Raw genomic sequence first — 12772 nt, 5'->3', positions numbered from 1 at the left:
TTTCTTGTGCTTCATTTTCTGTTTAATGACAGAGATCAAAGTCATCATTCATCAATACATGAAGACGACCGCATGACAATTTCCTTATAACAATTCAGTTTCCTTATGATAAATATGTGCTTTGGTGCAAATTAAATATAGGTTAAATAATGTAGACACAGCCTTCAGTTAGTATGTTTATAATTAATTATATGTAATTAACTGCTTGTGTCGCGAAGAGGGCGCAGTGCACAGCAGGTCAGGTGAACGTGCAATAAGTGAAATAAGCCTGTAATTGAGCCTATATGGAGAGTAAAGTTTTCATGAATAAATAAACAATGGATATTGGAATGGAATATTTACTTTAGATTTAATGTAGTTAAGTTCTTCCAGGGAAATTCATCTCAGTAAACAACTGCTTATGAACTCATTACAGACTATTACAGAAAGCAATTTGATGGGCTGGGATCCACCAGCTTTCACCGGTAGTTCAATGTTACAGAGAATATTTCACACAGGTGTAACGTGTCACATGGTCGTATCGTATTTCACTCTCCCTCTGACAGATACACTGTCACTATTTGTTGCTTGGTAACCTGATCCAGCTGTTGTCCAGAAGACTGCTGTAACCATAGTAATCACCTGTATAATTTATCAGCCCACAGTGGTGAAAACATGGAGCAGGTAAGATGCTTTGATATCATGTGAAAACTATATTTGTTTTCCGTGTGTACGTGTAAAATATAGCTAATGTCCTGTTGTTTTCCTTTCAGGGTTGTGTCGCTGGTCTGTACCAGTCTCTGGGTATGTCTGTCGGAGCAGAGTTTTCCTCTGAAGATGTGAGTCTCCTCTTCCGCAAAGTGTTTCACAGTCCCTCCAGCACTGATGAAGCACACGGTGCTATGAAGAAGGTAACAACTCAGACAACAAACATCACTATCCCAGCAGCTATCATCATTATTTGTCATAATGGAACAGTCTTATGTACCTGTGTCTGTTTCAGATTGCAGGAGGTGACAAAAGCTGGTCCTGTGTTGGTGAAAACGTTTTTGACGTTCTCTTAGAAATGGAAAGGGAGAGGGAAAAGAAGGAACAGGTGCAATTAAATGTTCTTTTTCTGAATCACAGTAACCAGAATATTATGTTTTCACAACTGGGAGTTAATATATTGTTACCTTCAGATGTACTGGGACCTCCAGCTGCTAAATGCTGGAAATCTCAATTCTCCCTATGCGATGGACAAGCCAGTTATCATCAATCCTCAGGTGCTGAATTGCGTGCACCAAAGCACAGACCCAAATTCCTTCAAAAAGGCTTACAACTCAGATACAGGATCCTTACACTCGTGCACAATTGACGCAGACAGTTTACAGGTATGCGTTTTGCAGTGTAGCAAATTTTCTCCTGTATGGTGGTAGAAGCTCTGTTCATCATCATTTCCACTTTTTTTTCACTTTTCACACACAGACGGGAAGACTAGCGGGGAAAAATGAGCTGCATGGGAGTGTGAGGGGTGTGAAGAGGCTTAAGAAAGCAGCCAGGCAGTGCTGGATCAGGTGAGCATGTTTTGTTTAAGCTGAAAAGTTGCTAAATTCTTAGCTGCACAGACTAAACTTCAATATTTCCCTTTGGTAATGATTTAACTGTAGCACAGTCCATAGGGAATTTTATTTTTTACTCCACTACATTACGTTTATTATGAAGGATATGTGAGTAAAACATAGAGTAAGATAAGCTCAAAATATGACACATCACTCGAGTTAAACAGTATATACACAATTGTTAGACTCACAGATACTTAGCTACAGGTCATACCAGACCATGTAAGGCTGTAGCACCAAAACCCCTGAGTGTACTGCCGTGAGCAATGATGCAGTAAACTTTAAATTTATCTGAGGAAAAATGTGTTCTTTTGTTTGTTATTTCTACCACTAGAAACCAGTAGAAACATTTGACAACTTTATATAATGTTACAAGCCAACCCTCATACACTGAAGTGCTTGTTTACTACAGCTATGATGTTGATGCAAGTTTGTGTTTTGATCTGTTTAGATTGGCGTCAGAGGGTGTGCAAAGCATACTGCACTCTCCCTGGCAGGGCCAAAGCTTAAGGGTCAAAGGTCAGGCTTGGGGCTGTGTCTCCCTGTCAGACGTCCTACTCTTGGTGGAAGTGAAATATGATGTTATGACCCACTTGCTTTATACAGAAATGCTTCAGGAGCACCATAGTAAGGAAAAATTACTCTGAACTGGCAACACAATATAACACAGAACAAATGTCACAACTTAGATAGCATTATAGAGCTCAAATTGTTTTTCTCTTTTTCTTCTCCTTCTTCTTCTTCTTCTTCTTCGACCTCTTCTTTTGTTGATTCCACAGCTCCGCGTGTCTGGGAAACCTTGCTGCCATGGCAACGACACAAGGAGGAAGAGGAGCTGGAGGATCTTGCAGAGGAGGCTTTGGAGTCAGGTGACATGCTGTTTTTGGCTGATCTGCCAGGAGCATTCAGGATATACAGGTAACGCAAAATCTTTTTCACAAGCTGAAATATACTGAATCTTCTCAAACTGAAGAAAAAAGTACTTTTTTGTACTGATTTTTGATCACCAAACTATTGATTTTCAGTGTTCACTTCAATCCAATAGGTGTTGTTCCAAATAGAAAACTTAGGTTCAGTTATGTATAAAAACACACATGGCCACTCAAAATCAAAATTCAAGTAAACATGACAACCCCCTCTGCAATGGTTCCATATCAAACAACAGTACAAGATTTATTTTCCTGCAGGTTCTGTCTGGGTGCATCTTTTAGAAGCTGCCCTGACTCCAGGGAGCAGTCCTGGTCTGCCGCTTCGCTCCTGTATGAGATACACACATGTCGTCAACATGAAAGGGACACATTGACAGTCCTGGGAGAGAGGTAAATACTTTACACACACACATCAGATGAGATGTCAATCACATAAATATCCGCCATATTTTCCTGTGATTCTAGCTGATATTAGTCTTATTTACCTATTCTCATCCTAACCCTAACCCTTCTCATCTCTAATGCAACATATTTTTTGTACTAGCCCTGGAATAGTTCATTTCATTAATCAGTTCATGAATCTTTTACCTTTCAGGCTAGATGGGGAGAGCCTGAGACTGCTGTGTCTGTTCATCAGGATGGCAACTCTCAGAGCTCAGAGAGAAAAACTGTCCTACAGTGCTCTTCTGGCAGCAAGGCAGTCCTGGGATACATGGTGCGCAGTTCAGCACTGAAAATGAACATGTATTCACTGTCATCAGGTCTAGCCTTATTCCCTTTGCACACTCAGTTTCTGCTTTATCCTGTGTGGCACCTCATGTTTCTGTTCAGGCCACATGTCAGCAGTCCATGCCGAGCAGAGCAAGCTGCTCTGTGGCTGCGTGGTGAGGAGGAAGAGCAACGAAACAAAGACTTTATTTCACTATCACCGCAGCAGGTACTGTAAATTTGATAATGAACCACCAATTCTGAAATGTGCAGTGCACCATGTCATTCTGTTACTCTTAAACTGTATATATTATAGTCTTCAGTGAGGTAAGATGTATTTTTTTCTGGTAATGCTAAAGGCTAAGTAGACAGTAGACAGTAGGATTATCAGCAGCAGAACAAAAAGTTTGGCTCACCCCCAGCAGGCCGTGCTGCAGTTGCTGGTGCTGACTCAGGAACAGGAGAGAAAGATCCTCGTCAATTTGGTACATGGGGTCTCCCTAGAGGATTTTCAAGGGCCAGGTTGCACAGTGCCTCCAAAAGAGGGTAAATCAATATTTTCTTCTTTTTCTGCTGCATGTTTGTCAGAACTGTTTTTCATTTGTATTCCCATATCTGTATTTCTTCTTTCCTGTTTCTTATGCAGATAGTCATAAGATAACTGTTTTAAGGAATGGCTGTATAAAAAGGCTGAGACAAATCCATGCCAGCTTGCAGACACACAATGAGACTCAAACCCCCTTAGAAGAAATGAACTCTCAGCCCCAGCCCCGCATGCAGGCCCACATATGCAGTAAACTGGCAGTGTGGTCCCAACACCAGCTGGAAGATTGTGCCTTGCTCCTCTTGACTCATTTCCTGGAGCTCCAGGAGGTCCAAGCTTCTACGGTACTTCCAGTATTGATGGACAAGGTGAGTCAAGACAACCAAAGCACCCAATCCAAAAAAAATCCAAAATTATGCATGCTGTTTTAATAAAGCACAAGTGTGAAAACATTGAAGTGTGTCTGTTAGAGTGCACAGCATGTCCAAGTTCTGCGAGATGAGTATGAATCTGAACTTCAAGCGCAGCGCTACACCAACCTACTCCAACTCCTGATCTCAGATGACCCTCTTACTTCAAGTTCTATGCTCATCCCTAATCCAAACTTGATAACACTGAATACTGAAAACAGCAGTAAGGAGCAAAAGAAAGATCAGTCCTGCAGCTCTGGAGCAGTGGAGGCCCAGGACATCGGTGCTGGGCCGGGTGGAATTGTTTCAGTCAGAGGGATGGACAAAGAAGGAAATGGAGTCCAAGCTGCTGATGTGACTGACAAACAGGATGTCTGTACAGGTATTGCAAACACAGCCAAACATAGATCACGACACTCTCACAAGTACAACTACAATTTACTTAACATTCCCCCAGGTTGTGAAACAGTCATGGAGGAGATACCCTACTTGGAGATCTTGTGTGCCTCAGCTGCAACGAGTACAAATCATCAGAGTCTCACTGTAGAAGGAGGACACCAAGAGGAAGAAGAGGGTAGTGCAACAAGGAGCCCCCAGAATTATGAGAAACAAGGCTCTTTGATAACTCTTGCTTGGAGCAAACCACCAGTGGATGACACTGACTATGACACAGAGGCTGCAGATGGAGGCACAGGACAGAGCCAGGACAGTGAGAGCAGTTTGAGGATCCAAGTCCAGCCCAGTGACATAAGCAGCACAGCTGAATACACACAGTGTGAGGAACCTTCTGGAGAAAGCCATGATGAGGAGTTGAAACCCACTTTGACTGAGTCTGGTTCCATGTGTCAGCATAATGCACAGTCTGCAGAGAAAGGAGGACAGGTACACTGTGCATTTATAACAGACCATGGAAACACTGTATAACTATATTACGCACCTGATTTTATTCCGTTTGTTCTCATCAGCTGTCCTGGGAGGAGAGGTCAGCGGTTGATCTACCACAGAGGGGAGATGTGTCTGAACGTGACCTGAAAACCCATGCTTTGGTAATGGAGACCCTGCAAGCTGACCTCTGCTCTGGACTGACCAATAAGACGGCTGAGGCTGGGAGAGATGCGGTTGAGGTGGAAATTGGTCCCAGCACAACAGAGTCAGACCTGTGGGACCTAAGAGGGCCTGAACCCACTCACACTGAAGATCAGAAATATAATTCACAAGCCACAGTAAGTCCGCTGTTACAATTTTGTGTACCAGAGCTTATTATGCATATGAACATCACCACGAAATTCACTTACTTGCTTTTTCTTGTTTTAAAGTTTGAGTGTGGCCTCGCAGAGAGGGGGGCAATGCGGGAGGCCACACTGATGGAGAGAGAGCGAGTAAGAGAACCAGTCTCAGCAATGGAGAGAGAGAGAACAATGCGCAACCTGGTGGACATGCAGAAGAAGGTCGAACAGAGGCAGCAGAGAGACAGAGAGAGACAACTGCTGAGGGTGAGAGACATGTTGACAGAGAGGCACTGAAAGAGGATTCAGATAACTTTGAATGACAAGCAGAGGTGATATGTCACTGACAGTATTTGTCTCTCAGGTTCAGGAACGTCTGTCCATCATCCAAAACAGAAAGGCAGAGGAAGACCTGCTTGGCCTGAAGCATACCGACAGGTTAAAGCACCTCACACAAGATCTACCACAGGTAAACATATTGAGTTAATCTATGTGCATAATTTTATTGGATAGTTCTTGTATTATCAGCAATATTATCGTGTTTAAGGAGGACAAGACCCAGCAGAAAACGGTTGTCAGAGAGCGACTGGAGCAGCTGAGAAGAGAGCGTTCTTATGTCATGCAGTCCAAACGAGACAGGTAAACAACAGTCCCTTTAAATTGGACAGAAAATGCCAAATTAACATTAACCATCACCCATTCTGTTACCTTTTCTTATCCTTTAGAAATACCACAGGATTTAAGGAACTCCTGGGTCCAGTTGCCCTCCACAACAGAGAAACAGAGGATGGAGCAGACTGAGATACAGTACTACATCTGCTTTAATTCATGTGTCCAGTTAAAAAGGATTTTTTTTGTTTGTTGCAAACAAAATATTCAGAGGGGTTAACACTGTCCAAAAATACAACAGATTTATGCTTCACTAATTATTTAAAATCTTTGAAGCCACTGTTTTTAAGACAATATTCTTATGTGCTCAAGTGTAAGGCTGTATATATAGTGTCAGTGGTGGCCTTCCTGTTTGTGGTCATATAAAGCAAAAAAAAAAATCTGTGAATGCAGATTATGTATATGAAATAAGACAGATCTCAACAAATTTGTAGTGACTGTTTATTATACAGTTTAATTATCATCTTGACAAACATAAGCATCAACAGTAATGTCTTTTTATCAATGAACCCCTTCAGTTGTGCTCACATTATTCCCCAGTGGCCTAAATTACATACACAATGAGTCACAGAGGTGCATGTTAACAGTCTACAGAGGTTCCTTCACCTCTTCTTCATGTGAACATAACATTTATATATTGGCCATTACTCACTTGTGTAAGAAATAATGTGACTACAGGAAGGACACTGCTGTAGACTTTGAATGCACCTATGGACTGGGGCTGTATTTATTTACAGGTATATGGGGATGGAAATATTGTAACATGTCAAAGGGCATAGGTTTGAATAACAACTCTACGATGGGGAGAAATGTATAATACAGAGGATTCGGTGCGGGACCAGTGGTTTTCCTGCATGAGAGGAGGATCTCTCGGTCCTGGTGAGTAGAGGGAAAAAGACTGTCTACACAGGAGAGATTCTCAGCAAATAAACATTCAGTTTTTTCCTCTTTAATTGACCCTATATACTGTCCACTCACACTGCAGTCCAACACAAAGCAGGAATATCTATCACCCTAATAATCCAGAACATTCCACAGCAGCTCCCACACACTGAGCCACTGTATTACACACACATACAAATTACACAAGTCTGTCCTCAACTCAACTGAAGAGTACAGTTAGGTTCAAGTTCTGTGGTCTCGAACACACTAACATTCAAACCAACAAAGACAAAAAAAAGCTAAATTTCCAACCTAAGAAAACATGGCGCCTGGCTGACAGGAGCTATACTCAAGGCTTTAATATTCTAGCAATGTGACAGCTGGGGACTGAACAGAACCAGCAAGCCCCATGTTCAAAATATGACAGTTCAAGTTAGGGGATGAGGTGGGTTAAACGTGCGGTTCTCAGCAGGCTGTGCAGAGGACACACTTTTAGGGCTGTAATCAGGTTGGCTCTTAGGACAGCAGGGCACTTTGATAGCAGTGACACACAGAGTTTTAAACATGTGTGGTGTCAGATTTCTCTGTGGTGTCCAAACCCTGGATCTACATGTGCAAGATCTTCAGCAAGAAGCAGCATGCGCTTGTGTGTGAGAGACTAAACTACACCTTATACAAGATAGTCAACAATATTTGCATTTTATACACTAGACTGGTGTTTCCCACAGTGAAAGGTAAAAGCCTAGGATGAAAACAGGGAGGTCCAAGTCAAGTTCAGTCAATGAACCTATGAGAATGAGACCACCATCTTGCTGGAGGCTTTGATGAGCACTACTGTCCATAAACACAAAAATGGTCATCACATGTCCAGCATCTCTCTGACTTATGGGCACCATGGAACTGAGGAGGGTGGGTATACGTGTTTATGTTTGTGTGTACATCTCTTTTTCATGGGAATCATGAAAGGAGAGAAATTTGCATGTATGTGCGTCAGGTCTTGAATGGTGTTAGCAATGAGACTCAAGGGATGTTCATGTATTTATGCTTTTATGTATGTGCATGTCTTTATGTATGAGTCTTTCTATTGGTGTGCACACTGCACCCCTGGGCCATGATGACCCCCTTCCTCATCAGAACTATCATTGTAGGCCTCTCTCCTGGCTCCACCTCCTGACCCTTGACTCCTGTCAAAATCTGTCAGGTCAACTTCCTCCGCATCAGCTGCGATGACTGGATTCTCAGCACGAGCAGGCAGCAAGCACTCAAGTTCCTAAAAGAAATCAATTGAATTTCTTAAAAAAAAAACTGGAAAAGAAAAAAAACATTACCACAACATACTGGAGTGAAACTTACTGGAGTCAAAATTTTGCAAATCAAGATATTTAACAATTGCAACTTACATTCAGTTTTTCAGGGCTAATCCAGTTGTTTTCAGGGAACTGGACATCAAACTTAATGTAAAGGTCTCCCTTTTCGAATGGATTTCTGTATTGAGGCATTCCCTCTCCCTTCACCATTCGAATACAGCCTGCCACACACACACACACACACACACACACACACCAGCAAAAGGGTGTAAAACCATGAAAACAATCAAAATCTTATGATTAAGTATAAAATCTTGGCTCTGTATGCACTTCAATGTGGCAAATTATAACCTGTGTATTATGTATTGTAACATAAGCTTTCAAATGCTTCAAATATGGACACCACTTTGCTTTTGGCATATTATGGTACAATAATTATTCAAACTCCTATTTTTTGAGATTGTTTTATATTTACCCACTAGATAATAAATCTAGTACTACATTCCACAGTTTTAACTGTAATGAAGGTCATATATATGCCTAAGACCTAGTATTAAAAACAAACATTTCTGTGCACAACCCATGGTTAATGGCGTATTACAGACACATTGAGAGCTTAGCAGGAAATTATAGATTTTTATAAAGAATAAAAGTAAACCAGGCTGCTACATATAAAATTAGCAATTTGGCTAATGGCTAATGGTAATTTCTCACTGCACTTAGTTCCGCAACTAAGAGTTCTACTGTTATTCCATGTTTGAATGACTTGCAACCTATTAGTGTCGTTGTTCACTAACATGTGAAAAAAGTGTGACTGTCATGAAAGAGATCACATTAATTCATGTTGTTTAAAGACATGCTTACCTGGCTCGATGACCTTGCCAGGTGGGTATTTGACAAGCAACTGACGTCCGTCCAGGTGTGTGACAGTCATCTGGAAGCCACACAGAGCCTCAACCAGGCCGATACGTTGGACCATGTGAAGGTCACTGCCCTCACGGCGGAATTCCTGATTTAGATTGAAATTGAAAAAGGTCTTTTCTTAGGTTCATTAAAACATATGCTTTAAAAAAAAAAAAAAAAAGTTAAATCGTTACGTGTAAATTATTCTACTATTAGGCATAACAACAACAATACATCTTTATAATAATAATAATCATTATCAAAAGCTTATTTGTTTTTTAAAAGAGGGCACACAGGTACCTCATGCTCTTTCTCTTGCAGCACCAGGACTATATCTCCTGGCTCGACACCAGGTGCTTGGTCAGCTTCCCCAGAGAATGTGATCTTCTGTCCGTGCCTCATGCCTTTGTCCACATGCACCTCCAGAAGCTTGGTCTCCTTACACACCTTATGGCCCTCACACTTTCTGCAGCGGTCCTTCTCATTTATGACTTCACCTACGTAAGTGCAAATACAGATATTGGACAATTCCAGAGTGCTGTTTTGCTCATGCTTGTACATTTTTTCAGTATGTGGGTGTTATGAACATATTACCCTCTCCATTGCAGTCTGTGCAGACTGACTGCATCTGTTGGACCATCCCAGGGGCCAGCTGTCTAATCATGATTCTCATACCTCGTCCTCTACATGCCACACACTTCTGCACTGCTCCTGCTTTACCCCCCTGACTAGAAGGCAAACAGTAAAGTGTGGGATTGATAACGATAATGGACATCAAAATGACTGCAATTACAAACCCACATCAGACTGGTGGTTTAAAAGTACATATCAATATGGAAATTTAATCATAACACTGAAACATTAAAAGCTGACTCACCCATTACAGGCACCACAAAGCACGTTCTTACTAAGCTGCAGTTTGGTGGTTTTGCCATTGTAGAGATCTTCAAGAGAAACTCTGTGTGACAAAAGAGTTATGGGATGTGTGAAGCAAGACATTATATTTGAATCAGCCACTGAATCACCCAAACGGCGTCAAAGTAAAAAACTTACTTCAGAGGGTGCACCATATCATCTCCTCTCCTCCTGCCTCCATTGCGTCCTCTACCCTGTCCCCCCATGAATCCAAACAGTCCTCCTCCAAAAATGTGAGAGAAGATATCATCCATGCCAGGCCCTCCGCCTCCTCCCTCTCGTAGCCCTTGTTCTCCATAGCGATCATAAAGCTCCTTCTTCTCTGGGTTTGTCAGTACCTCATATGCAAAACTGATCTCTTTAAACTGTAAAATGATGAAAAAAAAAATCAGACAGCTTGACAAGATACAGAAAAAAAAATCAGTACATCACAACAATAAGGGCCAGCTGGTTTTGTTTTTGATGAGCCCATCTTACAAACTGAAATGAAATATAAAAGACGATGTACTCTCCTGTGTCACATTTGCAACATCTGAGGGAATAAGTCATAGAGCAGTACAAATCAAGCACTGACACACTGATACTTTTATCTAGGGAAAATCCATTTCATTAGATGTACTCTGATCTGTACGAGGTACAGATCAGATGTTAATCCTCAAAGAGTTGGGCTGTGTGATTATGACAAACTAAGTTGACACCATTTCTTGGTCCCAACTGTTGAGGAATTGAGCTGCTGCTGTTGCTCTTGTTGCTAACTATGGTGTTACTGCTGTTACCGTTACATGCTTTGGTGCATCATACCTTGTCTCCAGCGTCGGGGTTCTTGTCAGGATGGTACTCTTTGGCCAATTTGCGGTAAGCCTGTAATAAACCAAATATAAATGTGAACAATGCTGGGTGAGCTCGCCGTGATCAGTTGCCAAATGTGTTAAATAGCTCTGCGAACAAATCACTAACCCTATTAAGTGTCCTTACTAGACAAGGGCTTGACTTGTGGGCCTGCTGTCAAAAACATCAGGACACCAGTAAGAGCATCGCTGCTTTTGACATCTCAGTCACTCTAGTGTATCGAAAAACGTCAACAAAACTCCGTACGAAAAACTGCATCTTTCCCTGCTTTATCTGCAGAAATGTCAAGACGTATAACTACTAATTGTGATTATCTTCTGGTAAATTCAGAGTCATCTGACATTCATTTCGACATTAAAAAATGTTTTGAAAATGAATCACACTGTCGCTAGGCGTCACCACCCAGGATGTTGAATTTTGTTAGGGAAAATAACTGGGATGACATGTGTTTATCCTAATATGTTTGAAGTTCAGACTAAATTAACCGAGTAATTTGATTGTTTCAAGTTATGGAATATAGCCCGATTACACAAGCGGTTACAGACATATGATAATATGTCTCAAGTCATCTTTAAAAAGGAACGCATTGTTGTGGATTATAAACAATTCGTGACTGTCTGATGTTTGAATGGAGTTTGGAGTACACAGCGACGTGCATATTGCTAACTACGGTAGCTTCACGACGACTGATATTAACGTTGGCTACTAAGTTTATCCATAAACGTTGACTCGAGATACATTTCACACCATGTATAGTGTTGCCAAATGTTACACCAATGCCGTGGGTACACAGGCGGGTTTTCTTTCCTGGCATATTTATCTAGGTGAGCTGTTAATCTAACATTTCTTGCTTAATTTCTGCCCGACTTGGTACTGGCTATTTCCTGGAATATATCATCTAGTAGCCGGCAAGCTATCGCACTCGTGGTCAGCGAGTATATCTTGATTTTAGGGCTGACAAACTCCATCATTCCGAATTAAATTATGTAGAAACGACGAAAAAGCCAAACGCTGCCAGTAATTCACCATCAACAATGTGTAGCTTTAATCTTTTAAAGAAAAAAAAACACCGAGGCACGATGTACTTAACAGTTATCTAGCTTAGCTTCCTGGCTAAGCTAGATAACTCGCAAGATGCTGCTGAGCAACGTTGATTAGCTTGTTTCTAGGCCACATTTCTCTGGTGACCTTTTTTATTCTGCTCTTACACTGACAAATTTCCTTTTCGTTTCAGAGGGTACGTACCTTTTTTAGTTCATTTTCAGAGGCAGATGGTGAAACTCCGAGGATGTCGTATAGCTTGGTATCCACAACGTTCGCCATGATGCTAACCGGCTACCACAGAGAGACCTTCTGCGGAGGTTCAGCTGAGCGAGGAACCGACGCAAGATTCACCGACTGGGGCTGTCCAGGGTTGCCAGATACTACACACACACAAACACCCACTCGAAGACAGATGCCAAAAACAGCAGCCACATTATTCCAGAAACAGTTGCAGTGCTTACGTATTTACGCTAAATGTATCGTTTAATTTCGTGAGTGTTGAACAAAATAGTGTGTTTTTACACAATGTTTTCAAATTAATCAGTATATTTGTTGTAACATATAGTGTGTTGTTTATGAATAATGCCTTCAAACACCTCTGAGTCCCAGAGTAACGTTAAAAAATGGTTAGAAATATATTTTTAAACTTCCCCAGTAAATGCATAACACCGTTGCTACAAACATTTAATAATTTTGACCATTGGAAATGTTATTTATTTAGCTAAATAGAATGGTTTGTGATAGGGAGCTAGGGGTCATCCTAAAAGAGAGGTGCTCTGCAATATGTGAAATAAAAATTTCCCCTA

General features: G+C 41.3%; 2 protein-coding genes across 2 annotated transcripts; one reads left to right on the top strand and one right to left on the bottom strand.

Moving 5' to 3' along the window:
* The first annotated feature begins 654 nt into the window (after window positions 1-654).
* LOC130176210 (uncharacterized) lies at window positions 655-6352 on the top strand. Its single transcript, XM_056387160.1, has 19 exons — window positions 655-663; window positions 753-890; window positions 983-1075; window positions 1161-1352; window positions 1447-1535; window positions 2032-2207; window positions 2360-2498; window positions 2768-2899; window positions 3105-3224; window positions 3341-3446; window positions 3643-3763; window positions 3864-4129; window positions 4232-4553; window positions 4629-5053; window positions 5137-5394; window positions 5488-5664; window positions 5762-5866; window positions 5945-6036; window positions 6123-6352. Exons 1-19 carry the CDS (start codon window positions 655-657, stop codon window positions 6196-6198), a joined length of 3036 nt encoding a protein of 1011 aa, XP_056243135.1. The 3' UTR covers window positions 6199-6352.
* A 141-nt stretch (window positions 6353-6493) lies between these two features.
* dnaja2b (DnaJ heat shock protein family (Hsp40) member A2b) lies at window positions 6494-12375 on the bottom strand. The gene is made up of 9 exons (XM_056387909.1): window positions 12168-12375; window positions 10875-10934; window positions 10212-10438; window positions 10036-10116; window positions 9753-9886; window positions 9459-9655; window positions 9120-9264; window positions 8349-8476; window positions 6494-8218 (listed from the first exon to the last, which is right to left on the bottom strand). Exons 1-9 carry the CDS (start codon window positions 12243-12245, stop codon window positions 8030-8032), a joined length of 1239 nt encoding a protein of 412 aa, XP_056243884.1. The 5' UTR covers window positions 12246-12375; the 3' UTR covers window positions 6494-8029.
* Window positions 12376-12772: the final 397 nt, after the last annotated feature.

The sequence above is a fragment of the Seriola aureovittata genome, chromosome 10 (genome assembly GCF_021018895.1).
Source record: "Seriola aureovittata isolate HTS-2021-v1 ecotype China chromosome 10, ASM2101889v1, whole genome shotgun sequence".
Taxonomy (NCBI): Eukaryota; Metazoa; Chordata; class Actinopteri; order Carangiformes; family Carangidae; genus Seriola; species Seriola aureovittata.
The sequence above is the reverse complement of the archived record's forward strand: the minus strand, read 5'-3'. Positions and strand labels throughout refer to the sequence as shown.